General features: G+C 45.4%; 1 protein-coding gene across 1 annotated transcript; it reads right to left on the reverse strand.

Moving 5' to 3' along the window:
• Positions 1-621: 621 nt before the first annotated feature.
• Positions 622-13,140, reverse strand: XBP1 (X-box binding protein 1). Its single transcript, XM_069214464.1, is given in 6 exon segments — positions 622-2,895; positions 4,912-5,021; positions 6,420-6,453; positions 7,747-7,878; positions 8,281-8,377; positions 12,849-13,140. Coding segments are annotated over 6 exon segments (1,101 nt in total). The 5' UTR covers positions 13,010-13,140; the 3' UTR covers positions 622-2,328.
• Positions 13,141-17,968: the final 4,828 nt, after the last annotated feature.

A 17,968-nucleotide genomic window follows, 5' to 3' on the forward strand; every position in this document is an offset into this window, starting at 1 on the left:
TTAAAACAAAGCAAAGAAACAAGTAGCCTTTTCATTTGAAACACTGACCTAAACAAAATTACAGTTACTATACCAGACTCTGTAATTGTATGTATATTACAGTGCTTGGAATGGAAATAGGTACTCACTATCCCTTCATTAAAAGTATAGTGCCCATGTTGAAAGATGCTGGCACACTATCTTTCAAAATACAGTGGCTCAGGTACTCAATTAAAGCAAATATTTGTGAGATCTTAGTGGTCTGGTATTAACTAGCCTTCAAAAAAGTTATTGTTCTTAAAGTTGGTCAATGAATTTATTCTGATATTTACAGAACATTCAAATGCATTTGTGCCTGTTAAACATCTTTAAGAAATGGTATTCTTATCCAGACTATAATTATAGGGTTTGAATTAACGTGTAGATTATGATCTGCGTTTAGTCACGTTGGTCTCCCAACATGTTGCAATTGCTAGTTTTGCTTAGATTTACCTTCCAATAGTGAACACACATTGTCAATGCCACAAAACCCCCTTTTTCTCTTCAGTCAGATGTTCTAGAGACGCAGAATACAGACATCTGCATGTATGTAATCCCTCACAAATAAAATGAAATCAAAGCACACACAAGCTGCATTGCACATTTTAATAGCACAGGTAGTATTAAATATTAAAATAGAGGGAGCAACTCATAGCCGAAAGCATCCAGAATAAGGAGAAATACAATAATATTAATAAATGTTGAGACACATTTACACAGTAAATTTGTTTCTTTTACAAAATAGATTTATGTCCTTGGATAAACTGTAAGACTCTGTAAATTACAAGGTCCTAGTCCAGCATAGGCAGCGCAGTCAAAGTGAACAGGCTGACAAGGGGCAGTGACTTGACAACACATTGCATCTAGATACTAACTGCAAACGGGCGACATATGCGATCTAATGTAAGGCCAGAGAAGCAATGAGCCAATCTCTCTCAATGAGAGGATGGGGACGCAGGTTTACATTTTAAACCAGCCAACTACTGCTTGACAAATGGTATGTGGCGGCCTAGGTTGCAACTTAAAGGTGGACGATAGTGTACCCCTTCTAAATCTCCACTGTTGTGGGGTACCATGAGTGAGGCTCTCCCTTAAATGCAACCACGCATATCTAGGAATCCCAGCAGAACTTGAAGAATTGTGTGCAAAACAGGTGTCCTGCACTTACACAATGAACTGTGCTATATGGAAGGCATCAATGGTCTCACTTGTTGCTTTGATTTCAGTGTTGTAAGGTCTCATGCCATCAATGTCTTCAACAGAGTAATGATGATCAGCGTTTAAAGACATCAATAGCATCACCCTCTCAGCAAACATGCCCCACTACCGTCCTAACAAGGATCTACCTCATTGGACTTGAATGTGCATCCTTCTTACCATGGGCTTTAGTCTTCGTTGCAAAGTTGTGATGTAAGTGTAGGTGAGGATTTTTCTCTAAATTAACATAACACACACAATTTACTGCTGCCGAGACTTTATGCGGAGATTTTCATTTGTGCTGAGTGTAGCACTTTTTTGCCATTTGAAATGAAGACTGTCGAGCTGATGAGTAAAAGTGGAGCCAATGGCCCTGATTGAGTCGTAAGGACCATGGACAGAAATTGATAAAAATGTTGCTAGCCTCATTTGATCTCCCCAGAAAATGTCTGGTGTTAAGTCCCAGTTTCCACCTACCCAGGCATGTACCTCCTCTGAGCTGAAGCTAGACCCCTTACACAGAGCGAACACTGAAGAGGTGCAGCTGCCATTAAAATAAGGTTAAAAGTTGTTACTCTGTCTCCACACTCAGTTGGGGAGATGATCTTGCTTAAAAGTGACAACCTTGTTTTCAGACATAACTGCAATTGTGATTTTCACAGTGGAGAAAGCATTGCCCATGCATGTGCTACATTTATGCTTTTCATTGAGTGCTTCATCCCTAAGCACTTTCTAAACGTTCTTCTTGTGCCCTATACCACTTATAACATCTGCTGCTGGTAGCTTGTCTATTCACCTTTGCACTGAACTGAACTATACCTTGTGACCCCTTTTGCGTCAAAGAAAAGGGCTCACACCTTTTTGTAGCAAAAGAAGCAGTGTCAAGAGTTGTGGTCACATGCCAATGAGAAATACTTATGTTGTGTTTTCATGTCTTTAAATAAGTAGCAGACTTTCTATAACGACTATTTATAGAAAGACACCAACTGCGGATCTATGTACAATTTTGGCTTAATTTAACAAAATAAGGGGGCGAACAGTTCCTCACCCCATTTCTGTCTCACTCTGAAGTGTGAGTCTCTCTCCAGAAAATGAGGGACGGCATTGTACCAGTCAGACACTGATCAACTGTGGAAAGAGTTCATTGGCAAAAGTGTAATCCCAAGACGGGTCTGAGTCCAGTGGAGATGAGAGGTCACTGAAGGGGGATGGGGAGCCCTCGTACCCGGAGTCGCTGGCAGTGTCCAAAAGGTTGAGAGGCTTCTGCAGGGTGGGCTCCGAGACAGAGAAGAGGCTCTCCATGCACAGGTGCTGGATAAAGTGATCTTCAAGTGTCTCCTGCTTTACGCAGGCGAGGGGGCTGGCCAGTTCCTCACCCGCGGGGCTTTGAGTTGGTTCCTCTATTTTAACAACTACGCAGGCTTCGTTGCTGGGCTCAGGAGCATCAGACTCCGAGCCCAGTGGCTTCGTGTAGACATGGTCAAAGCGGATCAGTTCATTAATGGCGTCCAGCTTTGCTGATGGGGCCCCCAAATCAGAAGATGGGGAGGCCGGTAAGGTATGGCACTCATCGCTGCCGACTTCTTCATCCAGACACTGAGACTGCAGGTCTTTGTCATAGAGGAACGTCTCTGGGTCCAGCCGATCCAAGCTGTCCAGAATGCCAAGTAAGATATCAGACTGCAGAGAGGGAGGAAAGAGGCAATTTAGTAATTTTTTAATTCACTTTACATCAGTTAAGAGGATTTTCATTTAGGGCCAATACTACAAAGAAATCCCATGATGCACGTGGTTCAAACCTCAACTACATGAGTGTGACTGGTTAAGTGTTAGCACATTCCTAGTCTCTCAAGGACATGAGTGCAGACAGAGGACACAACACTGGCACCGAGTGCCTTTTGCAAGCATTTATTATTAGAAATTACAGGTACACGATGTGGGTGAGCCAAGGTACGAGGTGCACCTAGATAAACTTTCTTCCAGCTTGCCAGACTTCGCACAATTATCCTCTGCCCATCAACAGGAAGACAAACATTAACTTTGTAATACTATCAAAAAGTTTCTTTAAAAAAAAAAAAGGGAGGAGGGGGCCTTTGCTCAGCACAGAACACATGCACTCTCCTCACTTTCTGAAGGTGACGCTAAGGCAGGGAGAGACTCTCAAAAGCCTTCAGGAGTTTGTTGAGAGCTCCACAGGAACCAGAAAGGTACATAGTTAGATCCCTTTAGAGCTAAATGTAAACAACTCCCTATTTTCCATTTACTTCTAATCTAATCTTCACTACGGATGGAAGGTGACCAATGTTATCAGGCCTCCAGGCAGTATTTGACTATTTCTGCAACACCACAATGTCCAAGGTTGCAGTCCGTTTTCTATAGCCATGGGGCTGCAAAGGGGGAGCTGGGGGCACGCTGTGGTGAGGAGGGGTATTAGGAGTGGTCCAGGAAGCTGAAGTTTTAGCTGAGGGAGAGCAGTGCGAGCTCGGATGGGCACAGCACAGGCTTTCACCGCAGAGTTTAGTTTTACAACCTTAATCCCAGAGGGAGGAGTAACACATTTTGAACGAGGGCTCAAGGGCTGTTGCAGAAGCCTGAGCAATGATGGTGGAGTGCCAACCAGAGCATAGGGTACCATATAGAAAAACGTATCTACCGACTGATATCTCTATTGCTAACCAGTTAGTTAGCTTTCTCTACACCTTTTCTCTACATTTAAAAGGGTGTTTTTTTTTCTCCATGACATTTCTAAACCTAACCTTCCTTGACTATTTTATTTATATAGCGCGTACTATCCCTGACGAAGTGTCAAAGCAGTTTTCAGTGAGATTACTATAGAAAAATAGGAGTTCATTTGAGCAGTGGACATGTGAGTCTGTTAGTAGAAGAGGGAAGAATCTAGAAGTGTTATTTGGGAGATCATAGTAGTAAAATAGATGTGGGATTAGCAAAATGAGAGATGGAGGAGAGAAGAGTCTGTAGAAAGGGATTGTGGATATCTTAGTAGAAAAATAAGGTTTGGTTGAGTCAAAGAATACATGAGGGAAGAACTTAGAAGGGTTGTTGGGGAGATCATAGTAGTAGAATGAGGTTTGGGATGAGTCAGAGTGGAGATAAAGGATAGATTGAGAAAAGTATAGGGTGAGACAGTAGTGCACCAGAGAGAGTTTTTTTAATGTCTTTCTAATACAGCTGATGAGATATCTGCCAAGCCCTGTTGCAGTATTCCATCCACCAACACTTAAAAAAGGTCTTTTGAATACAGGAAGTCTGACATTTTCCCCCTCTAGGAAAGGCTTTAATGAAGGTCTAAAATACACATCTAGAATAACTAAACTTGTGCTCCAATACAACCAAAACTCACTCCCTCTCTCGCCAAGCACTGCTAATTCTTCAACTCTAGTCAGTACTTATTGCTTGATCTCTCTTCATGATTTACGTACTATTTTCAAGTTCCTCGTTTATGTTATAAGATAAATGTGTTAGACCAATACTCTTTGATCTTAAGGTCTGTTGATGCTAAACTGTTTCTTCTATTCACCTGGCCTACTTTGAAAAGTGCTGTGATGTCTCACTTGTGGGCATGGTTTGTGTTATCAACAACTGCTGGTGTGCTCAGCGCCTCCTCTCTGGTCGGTCAATAAGCACAAGTGTTTGTGTTGTGGTCACTGAAGGTGTGTAGGGTGGCTTGCTTCTCACCTCAGCGTCGGAGTCGTCAGCGCTGCCAGCATCCACATGGAGATGATCAGGTGTGATGACTTCTGGGCCTGCGCCTGCTGCAGAGGAGCACGTAGTCTGAGTGCTGCGGACTCAGCGGACCCGGCCACCATACCCAATTCTTCCACACGGGACTGGATCAGGACCTGCACACAGAAACACAGGACTGTTTAGAACCCCCTGCATGCCTTGCAGATCTGCGCACACTCAAAGAAAGAGAATGAGGGTCAGACCCCAGTGGGTACACAGCCAATGGTCACAGACTTCCAAAGCTAGAGAGGGACAAGCGTTTAGGTACCAGATGGTCCGGCTCTCAAAGATATGAGACTGTCCTAGACTCCGGCTTAGGCTCTCAACAATATGAGACTGTCCTATATCCCACGTGGACTGTCAGACATGAGACTGTCCTAGACCCCATCAGGGCTGTCAAAGATATGAGACTGTCCTAGACCCCACATGGGCTTTCAAAGAAGGAACCTGGTGGTAATACATATCTGCACACAAGGCAAGTGGTACACTCCTAAAGCAAAAAGGTAACGTGTTAGACCTCATTGCACACGTAGCTACGGTCACATGCTTTCAGGCCAGAGGGGCACTTTGTGCCAGACCCAGCTGCATACAGGCCTTGTTGCCAGGCTTCAAACCAGAGACAGAACACTTCACGTTAGGTCAAAAGTTACAAAACCTTCAACACAATCCACACACGGCAGGAAATATCCTGGTCAGGTGATAGATAAATAACCACGGATAAACTGATGGATTGGGCAATCAACAGCAGTAAATAACACATGTACATTATGGGCCGATGTGTAAACGTGATACTGATATGCACAAGTGACTAAGGGTTGGGAAACATAGGCCCAGATTTATGGTGGCCTAGCGCCATTCCAACGCCACATTAGCGTTATTTTTTTTTAATTAATGTGGCGTTGGAAGGGCAAGACCGCTGCGCCATATTTAGAAAGTGGTGCAGTGCTTGCATTGCACCGCTTTGTAACCCCTTGTACCACATTGTGCCTGCACCAGGCATAATGTATGCAAAGGAGGCATTCCAGTGTGAGGGGACTGTAAAAATAAGTGCCGGACTAGCGTCACAAATTATAACGCTAGTCCCCCTGACTACCGCCATGGTGTGCCGTATTTTAAATGCTAAGGAGCACAGGGAAAGTGGCACTGCACTAGGTGCAGCGCCACTCTTCATAAATCTGGGCCATGCAGTGCTTGTGTGTTGTTTGGGGGGGGGGGGGGGGCGAGGAGCGTGAAGTGAGAGCATCACAGTTGCTACTCTGAAGATCCCTTAACACTGCCCCTCAGTGGTCTCTCAGAGAGCTGTATGTGCTTTGAAGTCCCTAGCGTCAAGCAAGGAACACACCTGGCACTATGTGACCTATATTCTTCCAGCAAAATGATCACTGCTGATTCCCAGAGTCACAATGTCTCCTATTTCGGCAGCAGCACATATGTAGTTTTCTATACATGGCCTATCGCACTTTAATCATTCCTCAGCTTCTGCGAGAGGTCGCCCTCACTTCAAGGACTCCCGAACCTCCGCCGGCGCCCCCGTTTTCATGTTATCAATGCTACTGTTTAACAATTAACCTTCACTTTAATCTCCTATCTGTTTAGTTTTTCTAACTCAAGGGCAAGAGAAAGGTCACTGCAGCAGTGAGGACCTGCCTAATCAGCAGCAACATAGCAAATCCCACTGGAGCCCGTGGTCAGCAAATTTATAAGGAGGAGGGGCAACAGAGTAGCCAGATAATTAAAACGCCGCCCCCTCCACTTTGAACCAAATCTCTAATGACACCGAGTGGGTGAAATAAGAGTCCGACCCTTCTTTGAATAGTTTTGTTCACCCTACATCCATCTACCTATCCATTCTTCCTCCAAACTTTCACTCCACACGTCCATTCATCCGAATCCCCATCCTTTCATCCGCAGTCCATCCTTTCACCATCTGTTCACACATTCATGCCCTCACCCACCCAACCACTATTTATTTTCCATCCCTCATTTCCATCCATCCTTTCATCATTCCGTCTATCCACTGATCATTGTTCACATAGCACCCCATTCATCCACCCATATCATCCATCGCTCGTCCATGAACCCATCCTTCATTTGTTCTTTTCAACTTCCATTTGTCCACTCTCTCTTTTTCCGTGTCTTTCCACCTTTTCTTTCAACTTTCCTCCCCACTTTCTTCTTTTCAATTTCTATCTACTATATTTCCTTTTCTCCTTTATCCTATTGAACTCCGTCTGCTTGCTGCTGTCATTATTCAATATTTTCACAATTTTTCTTAATCTACTGGTTTGCTTGGTTTGCTTAGCAGCACTTACCTTCCACCCCTGAGCACTGCCTGCATATTTAGAGCGATTGAGGTTTTGTCTGCATGCCTCCAGAAAGAGGCCAATACAACGAATGAGGATTTTGGTGAGACCCAGTTTATAAGGCCATCGAGACAGTGAGAACAGCCACTTGCGCTGCTGGGAGGGAGTGGAGGGGTACAGTGCTTAATTAGAGCAGATGGTTGCAGGTGGGAGCCCACCGGCACTCATATTTGGGGATTGGGACTTATTTTTTTAATTAGCAGATATTAGCCCAGAATAAGAGAGAAAAAGGCGGCAAAGGGGGTAAGAGAAGTACAGAAAAGTGAAAAATTGAGCTACTACAGATGAGATAAAGAACCTGCAAGAATGAGGTAAAGGGGCAGGGAGACTATGTTTGTGGACGCAAGTCATGAGATGAAATCAAGATGCATCTATGCTTTTAGGCAACCCTGCCTCCCCTTCCCAGCCTAAAAGACCCTCTCACCTTGGCTTCTTCATTGTCTTCTTCCACCTTCAGGGCATCCAAGCCCAGCCTCTGTCGGAGCTCCTGATTCTCCACTGAGAGGCGTTGTGTTCTTTCTCTTAATAGGTCGTTCTGAAGCAGGAGTTTCTGATTCTAGACAAGAGAAAGACCCTTCATCAGGACAGTCCACACAATGATGTGACCACCCTTAGGAGAACATGCAACAGAGTTGCCTACAGGCCTCGCCCCGGCTGTATGGTGTACTGAGCGCTATTTACATGCTGAGCGTGGGCAGGGTCGTAGGGGGAACAGGGCTGTTAGAGTGTGTACACAAACTTCACCCCCCAATCCGAACCCGGATAAAGCGGTCTCTAAACTGTTCTATATTCATATTGTACCCATTGACCATGTGCACCCCTTCATGTCCGGCCAAGTTTGAGTTCCCCGTGTACAAGTAGTGGCCGTTACCCGGATTGTACTGTATTTGGAGTGCCCCCGCATGCACACCCACACGCAGTGACTGGTAGGTAGAACTCCTAGTGACCCCCTCTTTACCTCCAACTCCAGCTCAACGACCTGCAGCTCCAGCTCCCCCATTCGAGCCTTCTTCCGGTCTCTTGCTGTCTGTGCTGCCACCCGGTTCTTCAACTTCCTGCGGAAGCAAAGGGCTCAACGTGAATACAGGAAGACGTTGGCACAGTGCAAAAACATCTACACATACGTGGGGAGAGAGGCCAAAGGGTTATAAACCGAGAGTTGGGAGAATGTATTCAAACGCCAAAGCCCTCGGAAGCAAGATATTGGACACCAGAACATTACTGGGTTCGCCATTCGAGATTTGTTGATTCCATTTACTTAGTTAAACTATTTACAAAGTGACGTGTTGAGATTATAGTTTACAATAAATGCACCTCACTCACACATGTTTCCTCATGTCATACAGAAAACAGTTTCAGATACGTGGGAAGGAGATATCAAAAGGGTCAGACAGAAAAAAGAAAGACATCCCGACAGATGCTAGGTAGAAATGTGGACAAAGATTGGTTTTGCTCTCACAATTGGTGCCCTGACTCCTCTGACCGAGTTCCCTCCTCAATCCAAAATAGAGTTTACCCAGTAATTAAAGCACATGGAAATCTTTTTATGTATTAAAGTGTGGTTAATTTCATGTGTGTGGGTGGATTATGTGCATGGAGCTGAAAATTAGCTCTTGCATGCAGGCGGGAGCTCTTCTTGCTTCTGAAACAAGCAACACTGCCCTGGAAGCCTAATCCACGCGCTTAAGAAATGACACTCATTACCAGGCTTCCTTCTGCGGAGGTGCACAGGAGATGGTTAGCCAACGTTCGCTAATACTTTTTCTGAAAACAGCTGTCACCGTCACTGCTAAAGCCTTGTCTACTGCACCTGTCCCCATTGCCATCAACAGCATATTCATTAAGGCCTGTCCTTACTGCTGATTTCTAATGTGCGCATCTTCAGCTGCCAATGATTTGCTGCCATTATGTCCTCATTAAACTTGTTCCAGTGGCTTTCCAATGCCAACATCAAAGGGTAGCCCCTATTTGTGCCTCTACATCAGCTAAAGAACCATCATTTGGATAGACCCTTAACAGCAAAGGCTTGGCTGCCCTGCTGTTCCAGTGACCTTTACGGCTTGTCTGTGTTGGCTCACCTCGGAGGCTGGGGTTAGATACCTGACTAAGTCAACATTAAAGGCCTTTCTAAGATTTCTGACCCAGTTACCTGAAAGGCCTGTTTGGGATGCCTTCCTGTTACGACTGAAGACTTGCCCTCATTGTCACCATGCTCACTGAACACTTGCCCATGCATCTTGTCTCCAGTGAAGGGACGTTAAGACGCAGGCACCATCAGACTTGTCTGTGCTGCTGGTCCTGCCATCACCGAAGGGTCACTTCTTATGCCCTTCGTCTATTAGATTAAAGACGTGTCTGTGCTGCCTTTCTAGCCCACTACTCAATATAATGTGCACTGCTGGCCCTCTTGTCTCAAATTGGTGGGTACCACCAAAGAAAGAGGTTTGATACGGCGGACGTAAAAGGCACACAGTCTGATGTAGGGTTGATGTGAAAGCTACCTGGCCCACTGTAAGGCACAGAAAACATCTTCTGCGTCGACCACGTGATTGGTTGAGGGTACCTTGGAAGTCTGCTGGGACTGCTTGAGAGCTCCCTGATCTTTTCAGAGTGTCATGCAAGACAATCAGCTGAAATTCCGGCAAGCAATCTCCTGAGGACACTATGGAGTACAGAGTATTTTGCAAGGCACAGGATGTAGAGGTATGGCAGGCACTGAAAACACGTGGTCTCAGCACTCTGCTACTGCTGCACGTTGCATCATATGCACATAATCACCACAGCCAACAGGCCTTGGGCAACGGGAGCTCTGCCAGCAACTGGGCTAGGACGGCCTCAGTTCCTGTCAGGAGACTGAGTCAGACACTGGGAAACTGGGTGCAATGCGGACAAGCGGGATGCACACAAGGTGCTTTAGCGTTGGTACTTCCTAGGCAAACCATAAATCATGAACTGCACAGCAATACCATGTACTGAAATCATTACTACCAGACAAGGAAGGTGGAAGGGACAAAAGTGCTTTTATTTAGAATACATTTAAAACATGCCAGGTTGTTGTGCTTGATCACTATGGCACCAAAGGTTTGTAGTGAACAGATGATACTACCCACATCAATGGTTTTGACCCAATGAATGATCACGGGCTTCACGTGGCTCACTCAAAGTTTAAACATCAGCAGTCTCTAAACCAAAGAATACTGCCAGGTTCCTTGGTGTTGGAAGCAATATATATTTGGAGTTGCCTTTGATGCCTGCACCAGGCATAATACATGGTTTATCTGTCTGATCCAAGGAATGCGATGTGCTTTCCCTGTGCTAGAAATTAACAATATTACATGGTCCTGTGTTTGACCCATGCCACACTAATAACCTTAACAGTGCTTCAATCTAGCTATACCATGTTGTCTTAAATAATTCATGGTGTGAGTTTCCCCGTTGTCTCCATGATATGATCTTCAAAGCTCCTCCGAGACCTTTAAGCTTCCTTTCAATCCAAATTGTACCACACCATGAGTCGTCATTGTCTGAACCAAAGTTCCACCAGCTTTCTGTACGCCCGAACCACCCCACACCAAGATTCCTACACATGTCAACCACAACATTCTACAGGATTCCTTTATACCTCAAATGTGACATCTTACAAGCTTCTTTGATGTCCGAAGCACAAGATTCTACAGGCTTCTCCATAGTTCTACAACAGCCACACTTTCCTCAGAGCCTAAATCACACGATGCTGGCAGCTACAGGTTAATACGAACATATTTTTCCATGAAACTAGGACGAGTTTGCCCCTCTCAGTGACCGATTCATTTGGCACGGACCCAGTTTCGGAAATTAAAAGGTAAATTTTAAGAAAAAATAAGTTGTGACGCAACAGGGAATTAATTGGGTGGAGTGGAGGTAGGGGTCGATTGTTAGTTTTTGGTGACAGTGTGGACCGAGTCACTTCTTGTCACTAAGGTTCAGACCATTCCCTAAACCATGCTCCGGACATTCCTTTTCCGTCAAACGCTGCACACACTAAACTTCAGGCCCTACCCCACACCCTAATCCAGACCCTGCCCTGAACCCGACCGCAAACCTCTCCTCTCATCCAGACCCTGCCCTGCGCCTCGGGCTCTGTCCCGCACCCTGTTCCAACCTTTCATTTCAGCGATTGTCTCTCCAGACAGCTTTGAGAATTTGTTACAGTTTCCTTACAATTGCCACGCCCAGTCTGCTGAGCTAGCGAGTATTACTACTTTTTGTTTTTAACTTTAGGAAGAAACATATTGTGCTTATTCCGGAATCTGAAATTAGACTGCGTGGCTGGTACCGTTTATCTAAACTGGCCTCGCCCCCCCTCCCCGAGTGTATCGTTTTAAATGCAGGAACTTGCGTCAACCCGGCCATGTTAGTTCACAGCTGAGATGCCACCGTGGCAAGCAGAGTAGGGGCGGGCCGAGTCTCCCCGGAGGGAGGGGGCCGCCCACACAGGCTGAGTCAGCTAGGGAGAGGGGTGGAGGGCGGGAGGAACCAGCGCTCGGGGTCTCGACAGGGGGCAGGCAGTCGACACAGTGGTTCCACGGATGAAATAGAGACATCTTAGTAAGAAGCTGGTGCCGCGGGTCACAGAGAATCAGCGTATCGTTATTTGCATACCACGAATAAGTGGAATAATTTCATCTGTTTAATAAGGTGCTGACCACGGGGTTCCAGTGGATTTAATCTCTTGAGCAGGATCCTTGTCATTTAAGATTAATCCACAAACTAAACGGATCATTATCAAACATCTCGCTTTAAAATAGTATCAACACATATCTGAAATTAGAAACGTCCCCGGAAAAAAAACCTGTCGTTTAAGTAACCGGGAACAAAAAAAAGGTCAGGTTTGTTTAGGAGCCTTTGAATAAAGGTCACACTGCTTCCTGTAAAAATGCTGACAATTTATGAAGTATGCCTGTGGTTATTCCTGAGACTCAGACAATTTCGCAATAAAAGCAAATATCGGGGAAACCCCACATAGCTCCATTAAAACGCAGTTCTAAGAAGAGATAGGTATGTTGAAACCAGCTGACTGAAGGATTTTTAACTCCGCATCCCCGAGAGCCCGGATATAGTCTGCAGCTGCTCATTTACCAGATGTTGCCAGGTCCCCGGTTCCTGCCTACTACTGGGAGCATAGGATCGTGTAATGCACAAGACTGACACCAGTTCCTTGTGAAACACGGGCGGTGCCCTGGACAAATTTAAGGGGGGTTGGGGTGCGTGAATGCCCTGACACATGACCCCTGTCATCCTGGGGGTTGCGGAGGGGGTGATGTTGTGATGAACGACAGGGGATGATGCAGCGGGGTGGAAATCAAAGTGGATATTCATACTATGGAATCCCAGATTTTCAGGGTGGTCATAAGTTTCATGTGACCTCGAGACCCTTGGACGTTCTGCAAACCCATGACTGTCAGGTAAACCATATCCAGGAATCCCATGATTGCTGGGTGTGGGGAAGGGTAGGTTGTCTGCCCTACTACCATCTGCATGCCTCACCTCCTGAGCGCCTTCTCCTCTGGGCTAAGGTGCGTTAGCCGCTGTCTCTTGCGCGGGGGCAGATCGCTGGACTCCGGGCTGGAGGGAGCGCTGTGGACCGCCGGGACCATGACGGATATGGGCCGGCTGCCTGCGCCCGGGTTCCCGGAGATGAGCAGCATCCTGGAATGGGCGGACACTACGTATCCCACCTTGAACGTTCGATTGACGGAACGCTCGGACCCGGAAGGTTGCCGTTCCCCGGCTCTGATTCTTAGTCAATGATTCCAACTCCCTGCGTCTTGGCGATATCTAGGATCGTGTTCGATCCCTATAGGCCAAGCAGACCTGACGTCACGGCTTCTGCCCTCTGATTGGACCGTGAGATAGTGAAAGAAAATGCTCAGATGTCATCATTGACAGTTCTTGCGCCTGAAGTTCGGGGGTTGGGGCTGTGAAGGTTTACAGGTGGCGGGTGCCCTTTGCCAAGATCCTCCCCTGCAAAGCCGAGATCCTGTTTGCCTGGGGGGAGAGGAGGGGCTGTATGGGGCAATCGAAGCCGGATTCTTATGCACGCGGGTAGAGACACGAAGTGAGGCACTTCTTGAGAACTGTTCGCAGTCAGAATTGCCGAAGGGCTGCAATGTTTCAAACACTTACGCATGTTAAGATTCAGATTCCTTTTGTGTCCCAGGTTTCCAGAGGCGAAGTTATCAATAGAGGGTCAGGTGCGGTGGCTCCTGAATCGTGGGGGCCGGTGGCCCTCCTGCACACCAAATATAGTTGTATTGCAGTACCCATCTGTAAGGTGGAAGGCTGTTTTGCCTGTTGCTCCACGGCTCTTGGCATCATTGCTACACTCTTGAATATTTTAATATTACCACTTTATAGAAATGCAAGGGAAAAGCCAGAAAACAAAAGCCCACCACCTTTGAACCATACCTCTAACGGTCTCGAGTGGGAGAACCCACTGAGCTGTACCAACACGAGCAAAAGGGCCGGACAGGCTCTATAGACAAACTGGCAGTGCTCAATAGGCTGGTCTGACAGATCAGTGTAGGGGTTGTTATTTTGGTTGTTTGTGGGTCTGTTTAATGGTCTGGAAGGCCGGTTATTTTGTTGATTTCTCTATTACCACCGCTATTTCCTGCAGCAAGCGCAAATGCATACAGTCTCCCAAACCATGCAGAACACCTATGCAGCTTGTCTGTAGAGAAGTTGATAACTACTCTGATTTGCAAATGTGGACCGCATTTTTAGCTATCTGATTTACCCTGTTCACTTCATTTCCCACTTCCTTTCCATTACCAGTTGTTGCATCAGCCTAATTTGCTAACTCCAAAGCCACTGTAAAATCTTCAAAATAATAGGAGTCTCTTTTAATGTGGTGATCTGGCCTATGTTCTGTCCCAGACCGACCCTGCTCAGAAAACATCTCTTCACCTATCCATCATCCTAACTACCCATCTCTCCTCCCACCCCCCCCTTCATCTTTTCATTCATAAATCTACTAGTCCATCCTCTCCTTATTCTAGCCATCCATCCATCATTGAAACCACCCATTCATTATTTGGCCATCCCCCTTTCTTCCATGCATTCACCCATCCTTCCACACTTTAGTTATCCTTCCATCCATCCAACCTTCTAGCAATTATCATTTTATCCACCAGTTCTTTCACCCATGTGCTTGATTTGTAAAAGAATAAGTGTGAGGGCCCAAATTATAAATCAGAAGCCCAGGTCTGGCACTATCAATTATCAGAGTGCAGAATACTAAGGCTGCATAGTTTTGAGTCCATTTCATTCTCCTGTAAACCACCACTAGTCACACTCTTCCACTTTAGTACACTTTTGCAGGTTCTCTTTCACCCCTGCTTTTTTCCTTTGACACCGCTTTTACATTTTTCTCTTCCTCCTATTTAACCCCATTGTGTTTCACTCCCTCTTACTCTTGGTCAAAGTCTAAAATAAGTTCCAGTCCTCAAGAATGAGTGAAGATTGGTCCCATTGGCTAGCATTAAGAACTGATCCATCCATCCTTTCACCCTACCTTCCACTTTTCCTTTTCTGCTTCTTTCCCATTTCTTGCCCTGGTGCTTGCCTTGTGGTGGACTAGGCAGTCTGTCGATACTCCCTGACGAACAGATAGATGGCTTGTTCAATTGATTGATGATTGGCGTGGGCAATGCATATTACTTTGTTCAGGGTGCGCATAAAATGCTCCACCTCTCCGTTAGCATGGGGCCAGTGGGGAGTCAGTTTGAGGTGGCGGGTTTCCCAGGACTGTTAGTATTTTGCAAACTCTTGCCTCTGAAATGGTGGTCCCTTGTCAGTTTTGAGCTCTTTTATGAGGCCATGGTTTGCTGTCATTTTATTCTGTGTTCGAGACAATTTCTGTGGCAGCTTGAGATCCTACCAGTTCTATCTCTGGGTAATTGGTGTAGTCATCTATTAAGACAGGGGGTTTATCACCTGTTGGGGAGACACCCAAAGTCGAAGCTGGCACACTCCCCAGGCTGCTGGCGGCCCGGGTCAGGGAGTATAGGGTCTGGTGTTTCTGGGAGCCCTGAAACTTAGTACCATTGACAGGATCTCCCAGCAGCTTCCTCCATCTCATCTATCTGCGGGAACCAAACCTTGGATTCCATTGTATGCAAGCTGTACTGCTTGTTCTGTCAGGCTACTAGGGATTACCAGACGGGGCCATTGTAGCATGAGTTTGTGGTGTACATTGAACAGGGATTCTAGAATCTTCTTCACTTTTGGGATTCTATGAGATAGGTGCTCCTTGAGCGAGTGCCATCTTCCTGTACTGCCGCAATGGCTAGTTGCAGACACTTGTCTTCTTCTGTTGCATTGCAAATGGTATAAAGGGAGGGGGGAAGAGGTCTGGATTTCTATGACATAGTGGACATACTCTTGTAGTGAGGCCCTCTTGGATCCACATTGGCTCCCCATTGAAACTTCATTTTATATTTTAAACATATTAGCTGCATCGCTTTTAGTAGTGATATTTTACACACTTTTCTTGCATGATATTATTCCAAGGACTTTTGTATGCATTGCTTGTTTTAGTAAGCCTTTTCTCAATATATAATCAGCACATTCTGTTCAAAGCTAGGAACAGAGTACACAATATCCTAGTGCTTGCGTTGCCTGTTCGAAACCAGCTTCTAATATCTAGACATAACATTGCATCAGAGCTGTGCTTATAACAAGTATGGCCTTTATTATGTAAATGATGCACTGACCCAGAAGGGGCAGAGGGGCACTCCAGCTGGGACCATCCTGGGACAAATGCTGTGTTCGACATGGAGCTCTGCTGGCATTACATCTACCAGCTTTCTGAAAGGATCAAAATCATACTGCAGGCTGACTCCTGACGCTGTTCTCCAGGTATGAGGGCTAAGGCTAAGCTCTTAGATCGGGCAAAGGCAGAGGGTACACTTACTATGCTCTCGGTATAGGCTTAGGGTTATGTAGGACTATCTATAAATCATTTACCATGGTTGGATTGTTCATTCTTTTTACCATGTTCATAATCCTGGTAAGTTTGCTTTGTTTCATCTGCCTAATCATCGCAGCTCAATCTATCTATGATAGACTACTATTATGTCAATAAATGTATTGAAAACGTACTTCATATCTCGCTTGTTTTTTTGCCTGGGCATGGATGAGCAATGCAACAACAAGGTAAGATCTGTTTCCACAACTTCCTTGGGACTCTGAGTGTCATGTTTAGGTTGCCACAATCACCTTCCTCCCACTAAGGTTAGGGCTATAGGTGAGGAACTTTGAGCTAGCCAGGAATTTGCCTACTGCTCCTGATGATGTGGATGGACTTAGTCCCTCACAGTCTGAAGTTCTGTCATCCAAATACGCAGTCCTATTATCTTAGTAGGCACCGTATACCAATCTTCCTTGTCCTCTGCTTCTTCTTGGGTGGTGGCTTGGTGGTGCTAGGACAGGTAGTCCGCTGGATTGTTGGCGCCTGGTCAATACTCTACCCAGCAGTCATACTCCTGCAATTGAAGCATCCACTTTTTGATATGTGGTGGGGGATGCCGAGCCCCAGAACAGGGTATGAGGGGCTTATGGTCGGTAGCAACAGTAAAAGGGTGATCATTGATAAATAGATGGAAATGCCAACAGGCCCAGCATGTAGCAATGACCTCCATTTTGATCTGCGAATACCTCTGTTGTGTGACGGTGAGCGACCAACGGGCATACGCTACAGGGGTGTAGTCTCCTTGATGGCACTGTTGGGTGAGGACTGATCCTACCCCCTGTTAGTGGTATAAACTATAGTAGTGGTCTCGAAAACTGCAAGTATATTTGACAACCCCTCAACCTGTGCACCAAAGGCAAATGAGATTAAGTGCAATGTCTCAGTAGCGGGTCTACTTAGTAGCATAGAAACAAAAAGCAAAAACCCATCTCCACCAATAGTTCCACAAAGTGGAATCCCTGTATGTGATAATAATTCCAAGTCAAGCCAAAGTCATCAAAGTATAAACATTCAAGAAGATGCAAAAAATACCTCATTTTGTTTACATATATAGATAAATTCATCTAATACTGCATACATATGTAGACATGAATTGGCCTATTAAACCTGGGAAGAAACCAAAACTAAAAGGAATCATTCACACAACCTTAATCACACTCACTAAAAACAGCAAGAAGATACAAAACAACCATTCTCTAAATCAAAGACCCCCCCCCCAAGCGAATACAAACAACTGAAGCTATAAAGTAACCTTATAAACATGCGGCACAATGATACAACTTAGTTAAGATATCCGGAATTAGATTCAGTCTAATCCTTTGGAAAAATTCCTGTATGTCTTTCATACGTTCAAAGTTATTCACAGACTGTAGGAAGTTGGCTCTGTATAAACTATCTCAAAATGAGAGATAGTATGCACAGAGTCCAAGGGTTCCCCTTAGAGGTAAGATAGTGGCAAAAGAAGATAATACTAATGCTCTATATTGTGGTAGTGTGGTCGAGCAGTAGGCTTATCAGAGGGTAGTGTTAAGCATTTGTTGTGCACACACAGGCAATAAATGAAGAACACACACTCAAAGACTTAACTCCAGGCCAATAGTTTTTATATAGAAAAATATATTTTCTTCATTTA

Source organism: Pleurodeles waltl, chromosome 11, assembly GCF_031143425.1.
Source record: "Pleurodeles waltl isolate 20211129_DDA chromosome 11, aPleWal1.hap1.20221129, whole genome shotgun sequence".
In the NCBI taxonomy this organism is placed as follows: Eukaryota; Metazoa; Chordata; class Amphibia; order Caudata; family Salamandridae; genus Pleurodeles; species Pleurodeles waltl.